Source organism: Rhamphochromis longiceps, linkage group LG19 (genome assembly GCF_057381845.1).
Source record: "Rhamphochromis longiceps isolate RC_006_pf linkage group LG19, R_longiceps_female_GT1.1, whole genome shotgun sequence".
Lineage (NCBI taxonomy): Eukaryota > Metazoa > Chordata > Actinopteri > Cichliformes > Cichlidae > Rhamphochromis > Rhamphochromis longiceps.
Genome location: NC_140575.1, coordinates 8,262,727 through 8,284,321, shown reverse-complemented (window position 1 = coordinate 8,284,321; position 21,595 = coordinate 8,262,727). Strand labels below are relative to the sequence as shown.

Genomic DNA, 21,595 nt, shown 5'->3' with positions numbered 1-21,595 from the left:
GAGGCGAAGCAAAAACTGCCTTGACTTGCGCTCAAACAACCTTTGGTAACTCTAAATCTATATGGAGCATCAAAATCATTCTTTCACCGTAAGAAACAGCAGGCTTTGGTGAACAGTCATGGAAATTTTCAGGGCTCTGTGGAAATCCATCAAAAAGATATGATGAGAGAAAAAAGTGGTTCATTTCCAGAGATTGAAATCTGATGAAATCTGAGCGAGGGACAAATTTCCTACCCTCAAACAAGTCCAACTCATTTCAGAACGGTAATAGGTGAGAAAGAAATTCTTGAATTGTGAGCGTCAGGAGTGTCTGAACATATACGGGGACAAGCCTCATGTCTTAACTTCGCTTCGTTAAGGAGATATGACAATTTGAAAATGCCTCTCATTAGAGAAATCCAGCGGTGATTTTGAACAAACTCTCCATTGAGTTTATATGGAGAGTTTTCTGACTTTGTGTTACTCTGAGGAGATTTGCAAAATATCTATGAGTCCCACAACAATGATAGTGACATTTTCTGAAAGCCAGCAAAAATACCTACGTTTTGGTGTATAATTTGTGGGGCTTGAGTGGAAATTGAGCGAGTAGCAAGAAGTTGTTTGGACATGAAGAGAAAATTCAAACAGTTTCACTGTCCCCTCTGAGTTAATTGCATAGCAACCATAGCAACGCATGTATTTTCTGAAAAATCACAATTTTGCAACTGAAAACTCAAAGAGGGATAAGATTAAAACGGTAGAAGATCTGAAAAAGCTGAATCATACAGGAATAGCCAAATCATTTGAGAACATTTTAAAGTTTGAATGAAGTTTCTAGGTGAAAGTATGAGGCAGTAGTTAAGTTTCAAAGACAAGAAAGTTTTAGCAGAATTGTGGAAGTTTCCCATTCATTTCAATGGGACAAATTAAAGGAAAAAAGTGTAATATTTTAAAAAGTATAATAGTAATAAACACCAAAAGTCATAGCCGGCATTAGCAGAAAGAGCAGAACAGTTTAGAGTTTGAACGGTGAAAATAGCACAAAAATTGTGGAAGTAGATCCACGGCGAAAAGTGTACGGAAACACCCGGAATAATAAAGAATAAAGAGAAACAGGAACTCAATAGTGTGGATGCCTATTAAGGCATCCACACAATTAAGAGACCTGGTAACCAGTGATTAATATTAGACCAACTGTAAAACTGGAAGCAGTTTGTTCGCACTAACCAAAACAACTGCCATCTTCATCTCATGCGGCCCCCCTGGCGCCAGCTGGATGCTCAAGGCAAAAGCTGATGGGAATAACAAAATTCTCCCTTAGAAAACAAAACTGTGTTGTGAGTCTTCCCCCTCATTCAAGGCCACCCACGTCAACCGAAGATTGTTGACTTTTGCCTAACCGAGTGAAGGGACACTTTCTCTCATCTGAACATGGAACACACACACATACGCATGTACACTGACACAGACCTACACCCCCCCCCCCCCCCCCCCCCAAACGCCTTCGAAGCTTAGTCTTCTATGTTGTGAGATGTGATGGTTCATGTTCATGTTCTCAAACTGATCTCCCTGTTGGAGCTCAGTCTGGGGGGAGTTCTTTTTTCTCCTCGTCTTTCCTCATTTTGTGCATTTTCCATTGTTTCGGTTCGGGTCGTTGCTTGTGCGATCGACTGGCCGGTGCCTGACTTGTCTCCCCAATGTGATGTTTGTGTATTGTATGTACGGTTGGCAAGGTATCATCTATCTTAATTGCCCCTTGAGGATAAATAAAGTCTCTCTGACTGATAAATCTCAGGACGTTAATCCAAACACAGATTTCTATTACCCAAATTAAACTTAGTGAAAAATGTTTTAACCTCTAACAATCTGGCAAATCAGGAGTTAATACATGGGCTGCTTTCTTACTAAGCTTATTAAATGTTCTGCATATGCAGTGAATTACGCTTTTTTGCTCCGAGCATCGTGGGGGAATTGTGAAATCATTTTCTGGGAAGGAACGAATTTCAATAGTTGGATCAAGTAGAGTAGCAGAGAGAAACATTGTGAAACTTCACGTGTGGAGGCATGTTAAATTGAGTTAATAACTCTAAGCAAGGTTTTAAAGTAAATCTTTTGCTGTCTCTGCTTTGTCTTAAGACTTCGTTTATTTTGCTTTGACACATTTAAAAACTGAAAGTGAGACAGAGAATAAATATATGCGAATTTACAAGTCTCCAGACTTTCATATAATGAGCTTGTAGGATCTAGTAAAAGGATCTAGCAAAGAAAATGATAAACAACAGACTAAACAACAAAACACAGGAAGTTCTAATCAGTGACCATGAAAAGGGGGAAAAAATAGTTTAGTTGTCTAGTTTTGCAAAGACTTACAGGAATAAACAAAAACATGCAAAGAAAAAAACAAACCTATAATACGTATATTATTCGCCAAATGTTAAACCAAACTACAGCAGCTTAAATAAGTTGTTTAAACCAAATTTAAAAGCTGGATGTGCAAAAAGCTACTGACTGAGCCATCAGCTGACAGCTGCCAATGAGATGAACTTATCTGTGTGGATAAGTTGTTTAATCATGGAGGCCATTTGGTTCAGTTACTATGTTTGCAGTCATTTTTAAGTAACCTATAATAAATAAGATATAATGGACAGATATCAGACAAATCACAACATTTATTACATCCACAGGGAGTTTTCAGATGCCATCCGGATGTTATTCACATCCTTTAATGTTTGATCATCAGTGTAACAAGATCAAAAGCCTCCCTCCTAACTTCCTGCTGTGAAGCAAACGCAGAGAGAATCGAAAGACAACGACTGCAAGATAAGATCCCTAAATACATGGTCTTGACTTGATTTTGTTGCGTCTCTGTGTGTATATGCACAGACATTCTCACGATATGCGTAGACAGATCGTTTGGATTCTTTTAAGTGAGGACCCGAATGCAGACCACAGAAGATGAAAACGGGAAGTAACTAAAAGGGCGCCATTTATTAAGGCAGAAACAACAAACTAGGAGAAACATAAATAATAAACTAAACAGAAGATCACCTGAACTGGGAAAACTAAGCATAATAAAACTAAACCCGGATAATTAGAGAGACCTGGAAAGCAAAGCTAAACATACTGAACGTGGAAAACTCGTGACTGTCAAAATAAAACAGGAAACCTAGATAGACGTGGACTGGAAATGACGGACAGACAAAGAACACGTACACTTAAAAACATACAGAGGGGAAAAGGGGACCGGACATGAGACATGGACACAACAAAGCACTAACAGAACATGATGGTGGGAGAAACACACATGACAGAAGGAATGTGTCACATGTAAACAAGAGGAGAGGACAGGAGACAAAGACATTACTGGAACACATGAAGGGTGAGGGAGACACAAGGGGAATCTTATAAACAATGAACTACAACAGGGCAACCTATGCCAAACAGAATGAGCTTAAGACAGCTAAATGAACTTAAACATAAATCCTAAACCATCAAAATATATTCAACTCAAAGCACTGGGTCGGAACTAGAGCTGGGCGATATAAGATTTTTTCATATCACGATATGTTTTTTTCATTTATATCACGATATAAGCCAAATAACTATATTTGTAAGATTTAAATGTGCTGTTGCTCACAAGTAAAATGTGAAATAATCAGCAGCTTGTTTTGATTTAAATATTTATTTCCCATAATAAATCAAATATTGCAAAATAAAATATAAGGCAAATATTGCAAACTACACAAAGGTAGCCGCTAAAGCGTTTAAGTTTCAAAATAGAACAAACAAAACAGACTAAATTGTCAATTCCACTTAGAAACAAAATATTAATTCTAAAAATAAATCTTAGTTTGTTTTACAGAAGAACAGACAAAATTGACTAACTTTTGTCAATATCAAATAAACTGAGAACTAAAATGAAATTCTCAATCTCTCCTTGTTGTATAGCTTAGCTTTTCAAACAGTTTTAACAGTTACTTTAGTCTGACAAAAGCCGAATGACGAATTAGCGCTTCCAGTCAGAGACTGAGTATGCACCGCTTTATTGTATTTCCAGACTTGCTTTCGGCACAATTTACAGTGCGCGCTACTCTGTTTTTTGTTAGACTTTAAATAGCCGAAATACCTTCACGCTACAGAACTTCTATGGCTCTTCTGTTCAACAATCTCTCCAGCATTGGAACCATCATCTGTTTTCTCTTCGGTAACCTTTGGTCACTCTCTCGGTTGATTTTTCTCTAGTCGGCACACTCATTTCCTCCATTACCCGGGCGGCACGGCGGCTGGCTGCTTCCCAAACAAATACACATGTGCGGCTTGGCACTTGTGCTGTACGTAACAAGTCACGTGACGTGACGCTGCGGCTGTGATTGGTTCGGCTCTGCGCTACTTAATTTGGATTGGCTGTTCTTTTTTTTCTTTTTCTTTTTTTTGTAAGAGGACAAGAGCGGTGAGGCCTATCGCAATCCGATTATTAAGTGATGACGTGACGAATCCTACTTCCGGGCCTAAAGTAGTGTGCATTTTATATGGCTTTTGTGTTGTTAACATGTTTAATGCTTTGTATTTTCTTTTATTTAATCTCAAAAAGCTCCTTAAAAAAAGTCAGTGATCACTGTTGACCTCCCTCGGCTTTTATTACCGCTAATCATTTATTTAAGCTCAGTTTTTAAAACCTTAGGATGTAACTACAGCCCAGCCCATGCAGCAGTATATGAATGACTAACCTCGTATTGTGGATGGATTATCTCAGTTGTTCTCCTGGCTGAAGTTTGGTCCTTTTACAGCATCCTGCCATGCGATTACATTTGTTCCTGACCACTGAGAACACTCACGTTAACTTTTATCGAGTGGAAAAAAAGTTAGCTTGTTTATATTATGCTAACATAGCTGTGTCGCTAGCGGTCACGTAGCACATCATGACCAGCTAGCCAAACTTCAGTAACCCTACAAACGTCACTGCTGTTTAGTTTTCTGTCTTCATTTATGTTGGAAGTGATAAGAAAGCTGTACATTTTAATTTGTTTCCAAAACCCCGCAGTCAGGACATGCTATATTGTATTTAGATGGAAGCTAGCGAGCTAACTTCCTGCTAACTTCTAACTCCGTTAAATGTCATAAATTCCGTTTTCATGGATGCCTGGATGTTAAACTCAGTTGTTACACCTGGTAGATAACGCTGATAATTTTATTAAAGATGAAAGACTTAAGACAGTGTTTTAACTCTCAGTAATGCCACAGTGATCATTTGATATGTGGACCTGCAGCAGAGTTTAGGCCCAGACACGGCTAGTGACGTCAGACTGAACAATCGGATAGTTTAATTTTTCTATTGAGAAAAAGTTATTTCGCAATACATATCGTTATCGTTCTATCGCCCAGCTCTAGTCGGAACCCATCTGTCGATATGGACTTTTTTATTCTGACGAGCTTCTGTGATTCAGAAAGACACACTCCCTCCACTACAGAGGTTTAAATGCAAATGTAGCACAAACGTTAACAAAATTTCTACATCATATGAGTCAACTACATTCTGCACAACCGCCCTAAACCTGTTTGATAAGCTGCACATTAATCAAACAGCTATGGAATGTATCCTACAAATTTAGGTCACATAAATGTTAGAAACCTGCAATTTCCAAATCTGAGAAATCTGAATTTTAGAAGTGAAATTGCTGGAGGTTTTTTGTAATTTTAGAAAAATTAGAATAGTTTGATTAGCATAAACAGGCCCTAAGTTCAAAGTTAGGTGCTATTAACACCCTACTTTGAAAAGCACTGCCTGCTTTGTGGCATCTGCTTCCTCTGTCATTCTATCAATGTAGGTTTTACGCTCTTATTTGCTCTAATGTAGGCTCTTAGCCATATTGTACCATATTAGCACTAACACACACTCATTTCACCAACTATAAAATACACGCACTCAGATCATTGTTCCGCTGTCAGAGTGGCATTGTGAAGCAGTGAACTGGCTTAATAAAGGCACTGAAATACTGAAATAGAAGCACGTCCTCAAACTAGAGCTGAACTTTTGCAGATAAGAAAGACATTCATCTTTCATACAGTGTTACAACAGCACTGGCTTGAAGACTCCTCAGCAGGACCCAAGACTTAACAGTTTATAGTTCAAAGTTTTTATTTCTGGAATTGAGAAACTGAGAAGGCTTGAAAAAACTGGTCAGACAGTCCGAGAGGGCAACTTTGGGAGAGAGGAGAATTAGTCCAGGCCAAGTTATATGTCAAAGATTGCCTAACGGTGCTAAAAAGCTGATGATGATATGATGATATGTCTGGTTTCTGTGGTAAGGTGATTCAAATGACTGGTAAGTATTTGGCCAGAATCTTCCAGATGAAATAGATCAACTTCACAGGTCAGTGGGTATTAAAGGGGTGTGCACTCAGAAGTCATGTAGTAAAGACTGGAAACCAAGAGAACGCTTTGTGAACTAGAGCCATGACGAAACCTGATTATTACAGATAACAATCTGGTGGAGACTGGATGTTGATAGTCCAACCTATCAAAACTACTGACCATTGCAAGACCGCGACACAAAGACAGCACTAACAGGTGGATGGAAAATGTAATTGGTAATTTACATGCTGTTATGAGTCCCTTGCCAGTCATGTTGACCATTGACAAGTGTGCATCAGCTAGCAAACCACAGTGTATCTTCCTAATAAAGAACCCATTCAAGTATGTTTCCTTTACATCACCACTATGCCACATCACTTAGTTATGTGTTCCTCATCAAAGGATATTCAACCATAATCCAAAGCAATGGCTTTAAAATAATTTGAACGTGGCAATGGCACAAAAACAACATTTGATTTATAAAACAATAATCCCCGCAGAGGTTAAGCAAGTCTTTAACTCATCATCTAGCTATTTGACAAAACAGAACAACACCCCCTCCTCGCCCTCCTGCCCCTGTTAGAGACTGCTCTGTTTCTGTTGCAGTTGGTGATTGTATTCCTGCCTCTTGGTCTCCTTTCATAGTTTCTCTCTTTGCTGTCCATGCCAGTCTTCTAGATATACCTCTGATCACTAACCACAAACCATTGCTAGCTGCTGCTCACATATAAAAAGACCATAACAGTCAGGGGTATTTTTGTGCCAGTGTTTTCTCCACAATGTCAAGAGCCCTGTCATCCTTTAAATGTGACTCGAGCATCACTAAAACAGGCTTACAGAATGTCTGAAGTCCTGAGAGAAGCACACATAGCATTATGCACATACACATAGCACACAAAACATAGCATTATGCACTTTGTTTTAAAACATCTTGAAGATCACAGCTTATGTTCAGCTGCTTTTTATAGATTTTAGCGCTGCATTTAATGCTATCTACTCTTTTCTTTTTTCCACAAGCTAAAATAATTGGATGTACCCTCCTAATCATTAAACTGTATCATTCTTATTTAAAGTCAATAACACTGTGACCCAGCTGAAAGCAATGAGTACTGGTGCTGCTCAAGGTTGTGTTAGAGCTCCTATATTTTTGCACTTTCTAAAAATGAAGTCTTGGCTAAGCACATGCAGAACTATTTTTAAACACTCATATGATTGTTCCAAGGTCAAGTCTGCTTCACAAGAAAACGGATATGATGATTTCCAATAAATGACAGTTTGTGGCATTGTGTTAGTTTTGAACGGAAAGAAAACCCGAGAGAAATTTGGAGTATCCGTGGTCACTCTGTTGTACAGGTTCAGCCTGATAAGTAGTTTGGTGTTTACAGTGATAGCAGATTTACTTGGAGTTTTCATGTTGACTGGGTTTGCTCTTTTGAACAACAGATATTACATTTTTTACACAGACTGTGCATATAAAGTAAATAAAATCATGCTTCTTTTTTTTGACTGTAGCACAATGGCATGGTGGTTAATGGTTACCTGACAGCAGGAAGCAGGAAGGGCCTTTTTGTGTGGAGTTTGCACATTCTGAGTACTGCAACTTCCCCTCGCAATACAAACACATGCATTTAGCATGGTTAGTTAGTTGGTGATTAACTTTTGTGTGTTAGCTCTTCGAAAGACGAAGTGGTGATCTGTTAAGGTTTTACCTTGCCTCTCACCATATGCATATCCATAGCTGGGACATGCTCCCTCAGATAAGGATAAGTGGAAGATGTCTGTGAAGGTTCTCAGTCATCCAGGTCATCGTAGTCAAAGGAGCTTGCAAAGAAAAGCGTCTGGACTTCTTTAAGTTACTTGAAGACGTTTCACCTCTCATCCGAGAAGCTTCTTCAGTTCTAAGGTCAAATGGTGGAGAGTCCCAGATATAAACCTAGTGGGAGTAACCCCCCACAGAGGGACAAAAGGACCCCCTGATCATCCTCTAATCGCCTGAGCCAAGGTGTGAAACTGGGTGTGGGTCCCAATCAGCCAGAGTTTCGGGTGTGTTCATTGTGAAACCTGGCCCCACCTTATCATGCGAATTCCTGAGGTCAGATGGCCCAGGATGTGAGTGGGCGTTAAGGCGTCTGGGAAGGGATCTCAAAACTGGATTATAGATGGCAGAGAGTTGGTGTCGTAAACCCCCGCCTCTGTTCAAAGATGGTCGCTCACAGTGAACATACAGATGGCTTCTTTCACTCCTCTTTCAAACCATCTGTCCTCTCTGTCCAAAATGTGAACATTTTATCACAGCTTTTATCACAGCTTCTATCACAACTTTCGAGGATGCCAATGTTCACATTTTGGACAGAGAGGACAGATGGTTTGAAAGAGGAGTGAAAGAAGCCATCTATGTCCACTGTGAGCGACCATCTTTGAACAGAGGCGGTGGTTTACGACACCAACTCTCTGCCATCTATAATCCAGTTTTGAGATCCCTTCCCAGACGCCTTAACGCCCACTCACATCCTGGGCCATCTGACCTCAGGAATTCGCATGATAAGGTGGGGCCAGGTTTCACAATGAACACACCCGAAACTCTGGCTGATTGGGACCCACACCCAGTTTCACACCTTGGCTCAGGCGATTAGAGGATGATCAGGGGGTCCTTTTGTCCCTCTGTGGGGGGTTACTCCCACTAGGTTTATATCTGGGACTCTCCACCATTTGACCTTAGAACTGAAGAAGCTTCTCGGATGAGAGGTGAAACGTCTTCAAGTAACTTAAAGAAGTCCAGACGCTTTTCTTTGCAAGCTCCTTTGATAAGTGGAAGAGAATGGATGGATAGTGTGTGGATTTTGGTCAATATCATGGTACTGCAGATCATTATAAGCCAGCGAGCAAAGGTGGTGAAAGTCTAAAAACTGTGTAAGTTAATAGACTTATCAGTACAACTGCTAAGTTGTAAAAAATGTAAGGGTGGGTTAGAGATCCTAAAATAGAATTTCTCATAGGGATAGTTTATTTGCATAAAGTAAAATTATTTCAAAGAGTTCATATTTCGTGATTAGCCCACAGAGTGTTTCAGACGAAGCACAATCTTAAGTGAGTTTAAAAGAGTAGCAGCTGTAATATCAAAGGAATCCTTAAAGATAATGTCCACTCTGTTCAGGCTTTAATCATCTGCTTGTGGCACATTTAGGAAGCGAGCGCTTTAATATTTCACAATATTACTGGAAATATTGAGCTGGCTGAACACACATGACACTATGTGTGGCAACAAAAGGCCATTACAGGCTAACATGTAAACATCACCACACAGATTATGAATAACAGAGTCAGAGGAAGACCAAGTAGCAGACCTTTAGTCTCAACAAAAGCAGTGTGATAGTTCAGTGGTTGCTTTGTTTAATAAGGACAGAAAAGAAATGAATATCATTGCTGGCCCATTATAAATACAATAGATTGTCTGAGGTGAATATATTTTATAAAGTATGAGTGCAGAAAACCAGGTAACTCTGCAGGATTCATATGTTGACTTGCAGGCCAAATGACTGCGTAAAAATGCATATTTTTAAATAAGCAATTACTTCTGTTGACCTTCATTGTCAAGTTCTTTATTTCCTTTGAGACCTTTTGCATCCATAAGATAACACATAAAGAGCAAATCTTAGTTTTTGATATGAAGTCAAGGCTTTTGTGCTACATTAAAAAAAGTGTAAATATGTTCTCAGATTGTGTTTTCTTCTTCAGAATGCAAAATGAGTGGAAATTATGGGTATGCGTATCATGGTTTCTGTGTTTTTCCTGGTTATGCTTGGACAAGAACACCTTTGACCTCCTCTCGCAACATCCCAGCATTAATAACTGCAGACATCTGGAAAATGCAGCAGCAGATGAATAATAACGGGGCTATTTCCTGTAAAGTCTCCCTTGTCTTATAGCAGAACCATAGTTCCACTCGCTCTGGCTTTGGTAATTGCGGTGTCTGCCAGTTCCTGTTTCACCAGCTGCTTTCCTCCATCACAGAACTTAGAAGGCAACAGTTCTGATACTTTCACTTTTTCATTTAGCCTCATATGTTTTGCAAAGACTATTTTGTATTAACCCTGTGGTTACATGTCAAGTTGCACCAATGTCTTGTGACATTGTGGGAAAGAATTTAAAATTAAGATATTATGAGCAAAAAACATGAAAACGCCTCCTCTTCTGGAAACAGGAGAGACAAAAAGCTTGTTTTACAGCATCCCAATTTATGATCTTCATGTATTCAAGTTAAAGGCCCCTACAATTATATTTTAAAAAAAAAGGGGGGGGGGGGGTAATACTTGAAACATGAATATACTAGAGCAACAATTTCTTTATTTTACATTTGGTTTGGTTAAAGTCTGAAATGGATTCTCTATATTTTATTTCAGGAAACAATCTCAGATCAAAAGACCAGCAGATTTCTTCAAAATTTCATTTTCTCCAGTGGCCTAACTTTGTTGGCAATTTAAACATTTATATTTCCATCACGTTTGTCAAACTCCACTTTCCACTGTCAGTTCGAACTCAGAGTTAAACGGTAGGATAAATTTCTACTAATTTCTACTAATTTATTATCCCCAAATAGGTTGAAAGCCTGTTTTTGAAACCAGAGAAACACAAATTAGGTGTGTAATCTTTTTAAAAGCTCAAGTAGAGTTTGAAATAGGAAGCTTACTGATAAGGGGTAGTACAGTCTATATGTGCGTGAGACACAGAGAGATATCAACATCAACATGTTTTGTGTAAAAAGATACAATTCCTCTATGTGACTCCCCCAAAAACAAAAAACTAGAACTGAAATATAATAATCAGTTAAGATTTTGGGTTTTAAGGGAATCTAAACTTTACATCCAGCTATGAGTGTTTTCTAAACTTTCAAATGAAAGAATCACAGAAACCTGTGAAAAGAAAAGAAAAATGGCAAACAGTTTCTTGTAGGTACTATTGGTAGTAGCAACTATTCATCCTCTCTTTATTTTATGTATGAATGGCCATAGGGCCATACAACTTTTCCTTCTTTTTATGATTAAGACAAGCTGAAAAACCTGTAAAGATATACTTAAATGTATGACTTCCTTCACATTTTTCAAAGCAGTCCAGGGTGCCCATTTGGAGTTTTGGTTTTGTTCCTGGGCCTCAGAGTACTCAGACATTACAATCAGTGATTTAGTTGCAGTTTTTAACAGAGCTTAAATGTCTTTCATAGCCCTGAAATAAATGTATTGCTACTTACTTCTTTTGTTAACAATACCAGTACGTTTAGGTCACATGCATGTAAGCTAAGCGCTGTTTGGAGGATACCTCACATTTTTGTGGCAAATAGTAGAAAATAGTGTTAAATCTGTTCAGGCCTGACACTTCTGTTTTTCTTAAGGAAGTGAAAATATTCTTTATGTTCCTCCTTTTGCCTAGATGTTTTATGAACAGTAGTTGTACAAAAGCAAGTATTATGTGTGCAAAATATATATATGTGGAATTAAGTTATTAAGCTCCTGAGTGAATGTGAGATTTTGCCTCTTAAACACATCTCACCCACTATGAGGTTTTACAGTTTCACTCTCATATCATAGGTGCAAACTCAGAGGAAGCCCATATAGGTGCAAAAACAGTAAACGGAGAAGTGTTTCTCACTGTGTGACTTTGCCAACATCCTCACATCAAATGGTATTTGCGTACTTATTTGCATCTCGTCCTCGACTCAGTTGAGTTGATCTGCTGCTGAGACTCGACTGTTAGTTGCTGCATTAAGGAAAAATGTGTTCGACATTTCCCCGCTGCTTCCCCCGCAGATCCTGCAGATCCTACAGAGTGAACGGTAAGACTGTTACTGTATCACAGCAGCAGATTTAAGTTATAGGCAGTAAAAACCACACAGGTCGAATGTGGCTGACACTTTTAACTGACAAAAATGTTACTATAAAAATCAGTTGAAGTCATTTAAATTGCAAAAGAGACACTTTGAATGTTTCTCAATTGCTGTTGCAATTTTGTATGAAATCATAGAGGGTCTTGAAGGGGAAGAACAATTGCCTTAGATCTGAAAAAACACCAGAGCAAGAAAACAAAACTGGTTTTGACCTTTTGTGCCTCACTTTAGTGGTTAGCGCTCTACAGCAACAAGCGGGGCCTTCATGTGGAGCGTTTGCATGTTCTTCCTGCACCTGCGTGGATTTCCTCCCAAAGTGTACGAGTGTGTGCTTGTCATTCTCTTTTTGTTAGTCCAATAATTACATCTCCCAGATCAGGATAAAGAAAGAAAGGCCTCTTAAATGGACTGGTGTTTATATAGCGCAACAGAGCAAAGAGCTAAAGGGTTTAGAGGAGCCTACGCAGTGGTTTGTGCGTGTATGTGTTGTTGTCATTTCTCCATCTAGACATCATAATACTTAAAGCCTTCAGGGCGCTGCATTAAACAATACATATTATTATAGGTGGTGGCTACAAACACATTCTCCCTGTTGGGCATCCTCAAAGCTTTTATCTCTTCCTCTCAGCTTTCACCTTCCTGTCTGATCCTGCCTTGCTCCAACTCATCTCCTGGCACCTCTTCCACAATGTTGAGTAAAATCCTTTCTGCCTGACCAAGCTGTTGTTCCTTTTAATTTGAACAGAAAGTCTGTGTACTCTGTTTGCCCAACCGCCACTAATGTGGCATCAACAAAGAGGCCACTGTGTCCTTTTGAAAGGACTGTAAGACTCATACAAATTGTAGAAATGGTGTTTGATGCTATTTGTCTTAAATTAAATGGTGACATTTAGCTGGTCTATGTTCCTACTCTCACTAATGGCCAAGAGCTCTTGGTAGTGACCAAAAACATGAGACTGTGGATACAAATGCTGGAAATAACCTTTCTAAGAGGGTAGGGGGACTTTCACTTAGAGATGGGGTGAGAATCTCAATCATTCGGAGGGACTCACAACTGCTGCTCCTCCACATGGAAAGCAGCCACTGGTGTGGATATGTGACTAGGGAGCCTCCTAGGTGAGAGCTTTCAAGCATATCCAGCTGGGATAAGGCTCTCAGGCACACCCCTACACTGGAGAGATTCTCCTGGATGACCCAGGAACAGCTCAGTGCCCTATACTGGAAGAGCTAGGGAGAGAGAGATCTGGGTGTCTCTGTGTAGACTGCAGCCCTCTGTAACTCAGGCCTGGATAAATGTTTGTTTGACTTAGTAAAAGATATACCTGCAGTGTGTATCCACACAGCAGCAGAAAGGTCAAAGTGGATGTCAGTCGTTTAAAAGATGCAATGTAAACACCAGAAAGAACAATATGAAACCAAAATAAGTAAGTAAGTCATACTGGACTTTTTCTGTATTAAAACAAAATAACAGATCTAAAGAGTCTGTTCACATGTACAAATGAACCTTTAATAATTAACTGATACCCAAACCAAGTTAAAGCATCATTTACTTTTGTGACTGCATTAGTGTGTTATTCTGGTCCTGAATGCTGCTGTAACAACAGAAAATTGCAAGGATACATCATTTGGCAGAAAGAAAAATCATTTTAGTACTTGTTCAGATTTGTTTTCAAACATTTTATTTCATTTGCTTTTATGTTTGTCTGTCATAACAGTCAGCTCGATGCTTCACTGAGTCACCAAACAAAAGCAAAAGTCTTTATTTGTCAGTGCCATCCAAAGCATACTACGCACCGAGACTTTCTGACCTGCAAAAAAATCTGGTTGAGTGTGGTGGTCTGGGTTGAGGTTTGGCATTATTAGTTGTCATGGTTCTGTTTTTTTTACTTTCACAAAATCACAAACTTCCACCTTTAGCTTATTTAGGAGTCTAACAAATAAGTGAGTCATACTGATTATAATATCTTTTCTTTAAAAAGCAGACAAAAAAACACTGACGGTGTACTTAAGGCTGGTCAATGTTTAATAAGGATCATCACCTTTTTACACTTTTTCTGGCCATCAATTTTAGTTGGTTACAAAATAAACACTAAATGGCTAAAAACATAACATTCTAGTGAGGTTTTAGTGTTGTTGTGCAATTGACTTGCTAATGGCATAAAAATAAAAGTACAGGATCATGAAAGTCATAAAGAAAGTATGAAAGACTGTACAACATTTCCTAACAGTCGACAAAGTACCTGTTAAGAGAAGTTGGTCCAGAAGCCACATAAGACAAATGCTTCTGTGCTAGTGCTAAAAACAGCACAGCTTTCTGTGTGTGTGTGCGCACGCACGTGTGTGTGTGTGTGTGTGTGTGTGTGTGTGTGTGTGTGTGTGTGTGTGTGTGTGTGTGTGTGTGTGTGTGTGTGTGTGTGTGTGTGCGCTTTGGAAGGGGAGGGATTGCATGTGTGGCTCTGTGGGTCTCTCTGAAATTTCCCTACATCGTCTGAGCGGGAGGAGCTTGTCTCGTTAGGCATAAAAGCTCACAGCAGCTGCAGTTACTTTCAAAGCAGTGACTGTGAAGCTTATGTGAGTAGAATCTTAATGAATTTTTTTGATATATATAATGTGGATAGTTTGTTTGGCAACAAAAATACTTTTTACAGACTTACTTTGGCATATTGTTGTAATTAGAATGGATTTAATCTATTTTTAATTTCACGGTCATGCTATAAACAAGGCTAAAATGTTTAGTTTATGCCAATCATATTAAAAAAATGTATATTAAAGCAGGTTTTTTTTAAAAATTGCAGATTCCTCAGCACCTTTCTTGGCCTGTTGGTCACGTTTTACAACCTGGAGAAGAATGCGGACACAGTCGGATTCATCCACAACAGGCACGTCCAACAGTTCCCCTGAACAAACTTTAAGAGCTGGAGGAAAATGGTTTAAAAAGTTCTGGCGAAGCCCCACAGGTCAACCCAGTGACAACGGTCCTTCCACTACTGATGGACACCAATCACCTACTGAAGAAGAGCGGCCAGTTGGTAGGTGACATACATCCAGCTGTTATTAGCTATTTCCTGTTAACCCTCTGTATCTCAACTAAATTGTGTTTTGTGTGACATATTAAAAAAAGAAAGGAAATTGATGTTACGGTTGTTCCACGAAATAGTGCTGATGTGTAAAAAACACCTCTATTACAGAAATAAGGTTCTCCATTTCTTCCAGAAATGTTAAATACCTTATTTTAGGAGAAATATGAACTGTTTAAAGATTATTTATCTTTGTTTTTCTCCACCAGTGACTCCTACTTTTGAGGAATGCCTTGAAGGACAAAACCTGTTCGAAGCCGCTCAACTGTTGATAGACAGGGAGAAACATCTGTTTGGAGAGATAACAGAGGCTGATGCACTCAAAGCTCACGAGGAAGCAGTAAAAAAGCTTGCTGCAGACTATGAAGCCCTTGAAAAGCGTTTAGAGCAGACCGTGCAGCAGAGTCTTTCTCTCAGCTGTGAGGAAGAGGTGTTTGCTTTGATATCAGCAGTGAAAGCCATCAAGCTTGAGGAAGAGCAGGACCTGGGGAGACAAAGATGCCAGACACCACCAGCCTGGAGGCCCAAGAAGTGGAAGGAGCACCATGACAAAGTGCTCCATGAATTAGTGTATAGTCGTTTGGAGAACCCATCGAGCCCCACTGGTGATCAGGTGAACCAGTCCTCGATCCAGGCAGACATCCAGTCCATGGGCAAGCAGCTGAAGGAAGACATGGAGTGGGTGGTGGATGTTGTGAAGAACTGCTACCCACCAGAGATGGACATCTGTAACTTTTATGCAAGACAGTACCATCAAACTTTCAGCGCAAGACTCAAAAAGATTGCAGACTTTGTTCTGGATGACAAGGACTGCAGCTTCCTCCTGCAATGGGTGAAGGAGTTTTATCCAGGGTAAGCCACCAGTTCAATTATTGTTTGAAGCAGCATCTTTCTGTGACTAAACATGAGGATGTCTGTCAGTGTGAGGTCCTTCATTGTTTTTAGAAGAATAAATACCTGAGCAATTACAGATAGTGAATAATAATACAAATGTAACGGCTAATTTCTTGTTTTCTTAATGTGCTAAATAAAATGACATTTTTGTAGACTAAACACAACTTGGGGTGTTTATAGAAACTCATGTGTTATCTGCTCTGTGTACCAGAATCCTTGAAAAACCTGAGCTGGCCAGTAATATCAATACTGAAGCGCTGGGAAACCTGCTTCCTGACGAGTTACTGAAACCTCTGGAGGAGCAGTACCTCAGCAAACAACAGGTAACAAAGTGTTTCTGAGGCGTGTATCCAGTTAATCAGTATGGTCATTGCAGGGCTTAAAGTGAGATGTGCAAGACAAGCATCAAAGAGTTGTTGGTTTAATTTTTTTGAACATAATATGGTAGATGTAATTATTACTGTCAGTAATTAAATCTTTACACATGAAAGCGGTTTAAAAGTGACAGCTGTGTGTTGTTGTGTGTTTAGAGCGACCTGATGATTTATATTGGCCGAGTATTGGATGAAGCAAAGAAAGAGTGGGATCAAGGAAAGGAGCCGACAAGATATGATGGTTGCTACTCCAGTCCTGTGGCCTATGATGTCATCCAGGTACAGTTGCCGTAGAGTTGCTACAACTTGATATAAAAGAGGCTGAAATTGATGCTTTTATAAAAAGGTGTTAATATAAAGTGAAAGGCGTCACTTGTGTTGGCCTGCTTTAAGGGTCCTTATCATGGGTTCGTTGACTTCTAATTGTTGACCATTACTAACCATGATTAGAGGCTTTGTATACATTGCTATGTCAGAACTGTGCAATAAAATTATTGTGGTGAAATATTGACAGAACATTGTTTTGATCATAGAAGAACAAAATGTGCAGACAAATATTTTCCAGCCTGCTGCACATATTAACCAAACTGAAAAAGACTTCTAGAAACTTTGAGAAAAAGATTAACAAACAAAGAAAGGACCGTCATTTTTGTTTGGGTCATTTATAGAAACTCGTTTACTGTCAGATCAGCGTCACAGTTTCAAACCCTCCCATGGTTCTGTAGTTTAATCACTTGGGTTTGTCACTAACATTGTAAAGCACTGGGTTTGGTTCCTGGTGCTTAACTGGATCTGAAAATGATGGAAGTGCATTGCTGTGTAAAGTGCTTTGAGTACTTGAAACTGCCACTGATTTGTCAATACATTTGTCTTCAGTTGATCAACGGCATGGTGACATCAGCACATATAACTGTAAGAGACCGACACAAGGCCCAGGAAATAACATCCAACCTGACAGACTTCATGCAGAGGTAACAAGGCTTCACAAGGCTGGCTTTTAAATATTGTCATTTGAAAATACATTTTAGTTTAATGTTTGGTAATAACAAGATAATAGAAGTGAAAACTGTTTTTAATCTTCTGCAGGTATAAAGAGTTTCATGAAGACATCATTAAGCAGAACAAACCGCACAGCAAAGCTTTCATAAAGGCAAACCTCAGCTGTGTCGAAAAGTTCAGGTATGTTTCTGATCCAGTTAGATGGAAATTCAGATTTTAACTTCATCATAAAAGGAGAATACTTCACTGTGAGCTAATGTGTCCTGTGTGGTCTGTCTAAAGGGACTTCTTTGAGAAGCACGATCTGTTCCCAGAGAATGTGCGGGAAAACTGTTTGCAGGTCCTGACTGAGATGAAACAGTCTGCCCACACTTATTTATTAACTCCTGTGCACAAGATCCTCAAAGTAAGTTCTTTACAACTGCAGATATCAATAATCCTCAGAATTAAATCCTAATATGTTTTAATCAAAGATTTTAAAACAATGTGTTATTTGTTCCTCACACAGCCACACTACAAGAAGGTGGGAACCAGTGACTGGCTGAAGAAGAACACGTTTGAGAAGCTGCTGAACAGCACTGAAGACCAGCTTCAGGAACTTCAGGGTTCGACTCAATCCTGTCATCAGGTAGAAACATGACAGCGTGAAACTTTGCTATGAAGCCATTATTACCAACTTTTAAATCAATGGACTAAAATATGATTTTGTTACTTACATTCAGGAGCTGATTGGTCGGCTTCAGCAGGAAATGACAGTAGAATATGTCCAGAGGCTCCTGAAAGGAGAGGTCAAACTGAAGGACAAGGATCATCAGCTGAAGGCTTACGAGACTGTGCAAGAAAATGCAGAGAGACTGCACGAGCTGTTTGCCAGAATGGTGAGACTTGATCTTTAATGCACACTTTAACTGAGACACAAATAAAATCAATCAAGCACAAACACTGATCAGCATAACATTGTTTGACAGGGTGAAACAACCTTAGTCACAAATTCAGCTAACATCAACAACATCTGTGTAACTGAAAGAATTTAAAATTCACATATATTTACCAGTGTTAAATATCAACACTTCACCAAGTTTTTTGATTCATCATAAGCATCTGATGGAAGACAACACACTGCTCAGTAGACCATTTTAACACTTTTATTACTTCTGGAAAGGAGATGCGTCCTGCATGACACTCTGCCGCGAATCTTGAAATAATGATGTGCACTTACCAGTTTTATCACAGGGTGTCCCGCTCTAGTCTAAACAACAGTATTACACAAGCATTCAGTAGTCACATTGCATAGCATACCTATAGGTTGTTGTCTGTTAGCTGCAAGACATCTTTTCTCAGCTCTGGCGAGGCTGCGACTTTTCCATAGTCCCTTCTAGTAAATTTCCACTGGCAGATGTTCCCTGTTATCAACTTCTGCAGACAAGCGTGGGCAGGAGTCTCTTACATTTCTATCACTAAAAGACATGCAGTCTAAGGCCTTTAATATCTGGGCCACGTCCATTCATTACTACACTATATGATTATATGACACTTTAGTTAATATAAAGCACAGCATTGAGGCACTTCAGATAATTTCATTTTCACATTTAACACACTAGCTGGAAGTTCCAGTGCAATTACTCCAGAAGAAAAAGCATCATTATTTCCAAAAACAGCAGCTATGCTGATTACAGTTTGGGGAAACTTGCAGACTAAACTGACGTCACTGATTTGTCTTCACAGGGATCCAAACAAGACTGGTTAAAGGAAATCCTGACCAAGATTGCAGAAGTGCTAAAACTCCAAGATATTCCTGCCATACAGATGCAAATCGTTTCACTGGGATCTGCTTATCCCGACCTCAGGTAACTTTTGAATTGACTCAGACATTATTTACTTTAATACAGAAACATACAGAGTATAACTCACACAAATGTAATGTGCTCTCGTTTTTTGGGACCTGTTGTATCAACTGTAACATAAACAATAAGGACAGAACTATATCATGATAAGAGGTTTGTGAGACATTAGGTCAGGATAAACAATCGTACTTTTCAGAGAGAGCTGAGGGAAAACAGGAAGCAGACTGAGCGAAACATCTTAATTGGTTTCGGATCTTGTGAGCAGGATGAGCTACATTCACGGGAACTAACATGAGCTAAAAGTAGCTCCACCTATTGTCACATTTCCAACAGAGGTGGGCTGAGACATTTTCCACCTCCCCTCTTCTCAGCAGTTTAAAGAGGTGTAGTAAAGTGTTAATGACAGCTGTTAGTGTTTGCAGGAAGGATGTGTGTCAGGAGCAGAAAACTGGTTACACAAAAAGACATAACATGTCAGTGAAACACAAGTTTAGACGGGATCAGTGAAGTTATAACTTTTTCTGTTATTCGTATGTTGAAAGTGAAATAAAAGATTGCAGATTATATTTAGCTAAAAAAAATGCTCAAATTTCTTTATATTTTTTCTTTTCTATGTCAAATGTGGCAGCTTTCACATGACAATCCTTTTTTCACAGTCTCTGACTTTACATAGAGAAAATAATCTCTTTTTAAACTCTTTCTTCTTTCTGTCACCAACAGTGAAAAACATGTTTCGGCTCTGCTCAAACTCAAGACAAACATCTCCAAAGCCGACAGGAAAATCGTCAAAACCACTCTGTCAGACACACTGAAAGAGAGCCGTGCTGATCCTGGAACCCGGAAGTTTTTCTCCAAAGTTGAAGTCAGATGAGCCGCACATTTGCTTCTTAGAGTATCACTGACTGAGAGTGTGGTTGCAGAGCAGCAATATTATTGTGTATTATATTGTGTTACAGTCTATCTCTGTAAAGACATGCAGAGTGAATGCCAGGGAAAAACATTGGTTCAGATGCTACTTAGACTGAAATCCCGATTATACGCAGACTCTGTGATGGTGAATGTTTGCTGTAGTCACTGTATGTTACTGTATACATAAGCTAGATGTCACATTCATGCTGGTAATTTTTGTGCATTTCATGTAAAATGTATTTTTGTAAATAAGTATGCAAGTGTGTGTTTTTACACACTTACAGACAGGTCAGTGTCATTCTATTATATGTCGTTTTGTTTAAAAACTACAATGGTGTTAAAGTCTAATATTTTCATGCCATAAATAGTATTACAGAGAATTATAAATGTCTCATGTACATAAAAAGACGTAAGTTCAGTTTTTTAATAAATGTGCAAAAACCAGCTCAATTTGTTTTTACGATTTACTCTGTGTTTAGTAGATGATCCACATGTAAACTGACTGTAGGGTTTATAGCAGGGGTAGGTAACCTTTCTGATGGCGATTGCCATTTAAAATTTCCTCAGAAGTCAGTGTGCCATATGATTGCATTAGCAATAAATTTAATAATGCTCTATATGAACAGTTACACAATATATAGAACCATTTTATAGAGTTATATTTGTTTGCAGATGTTGGCAGCTATCAGCGAATAGTTATCAGCTACTTTGAAACAAAAAAAGACACTTTTTATCCATAACAGCAAATGAACTGTACAACGGAAAATACAAATGCTATTTATGGTCTCCTCACAACAATGATAAGAAAAATAAACTAAGCCAATATGGCATGTCTGTTAATACAGAGATACACATGTTAATGTGATCTTTGGTCTCCCACTCAGAGACACAGGTCTCCGAGTGTCCAGCATTCAGACGGCTACCTGAGGACTCATGTGAGAGAAAATCTGCTCACACAGACATGTAGAGCCAAATACTGTCAATAGGCCTCTGCAATGTTCTGAAGACAGTTAAACTTGTCAGATAGTGATGTCCAGCAGGTGAAAATGCAAGCTCCATGAACACGCACAGCTATGGATTCCAGCTGCTTCGATGTTGCATTAACTGGCATTAACTCAGCCAGTTAAAGCGAGACAAATCCAGCTGCACATTAAAGATTTGTGGTTTGATCAGAAAATAAAACATTGGTCCATACACCTGAAAGTCCCAAAAATGCATTGCGTCTTGAGTCTACGGATGTATCTGTGTATCTCCGTGGTGCTGATGCTGTGCTGAAGCTTTTGAAGTGT

The 21,595-nt window shown here is 39.1% G+C and overlaps 1 protein-coding gene across 2 annotated transcripts; it reads left to right on the top strand.

Moving 5' to 3' along the window:
* Window positions 1-12,082: 12,082 nt before the first annotated feature.
* On the top strand, window positions 12,083-20,367 carry LOC146646128 (tumor necrosis factor alpha-induced protein 2-like). 2 transcript variants are annotated; one of them, XM_085390550.1, is made up of 12 exons: window positions 12,083-12,158; window positions 15,005-15,238; window positions 15,496-16,138; window positions 16,392-16,503; window positions 16,711-16,833; window positions 17,431-17,525; window positions 17,641-17,733; window positions 17,836-17,959; window positions 18,062-18,181; window positions 18,276-18,431; window positions 19,279-19,400; window positions 20,118-20,367. In XM_085390550.1, exons 1-12 carry the CDS (start codon window positions 12,098-12,100, stop codon window positions 20,266-20,268), a joined length of 2,034 nt encoding a protein of 677 aa, XP_085246676.1. In that variant the 5' UTR covers window positions 12,083-12,097; the 3' UTR covers window positions 20,269-20,367. The 2 variants fall into 2 exon arrangements, with proteins under 2 accessions (XP_085246676.1, XP_085246677.1); XM_085390551.1 differs by lacking the exon at window positions 12,083-12,158 and adding an exon at window positions 14,702-14,780.
* Window positions 20,368-21,595: the final 1,228 nt, after the last annotated feature.

Coding starts and splice junctions, on each gene's coding strand:
- LOC146646128 (XM_085390550.1), top strand. CDS start 12,098: ATGTGTTCGACATTTCCCCGCTGCTTCCCCCGCAGATCCTGCAGATCC. Junction 17,526..17,640: donor CTGACAGACTTCATGCAGAG/GTAACAAGGCTT, acceptor AATCTTCTGCAG/GTATAAAGAGTTTCATGAAG. Junction 17,960..18,061: donor CTGTGCACAAGATCCTCAAA/GTAAGTTCTTTA, acceptor TTCCTCACACAG/CCACACTACAAGAAGGTGGG.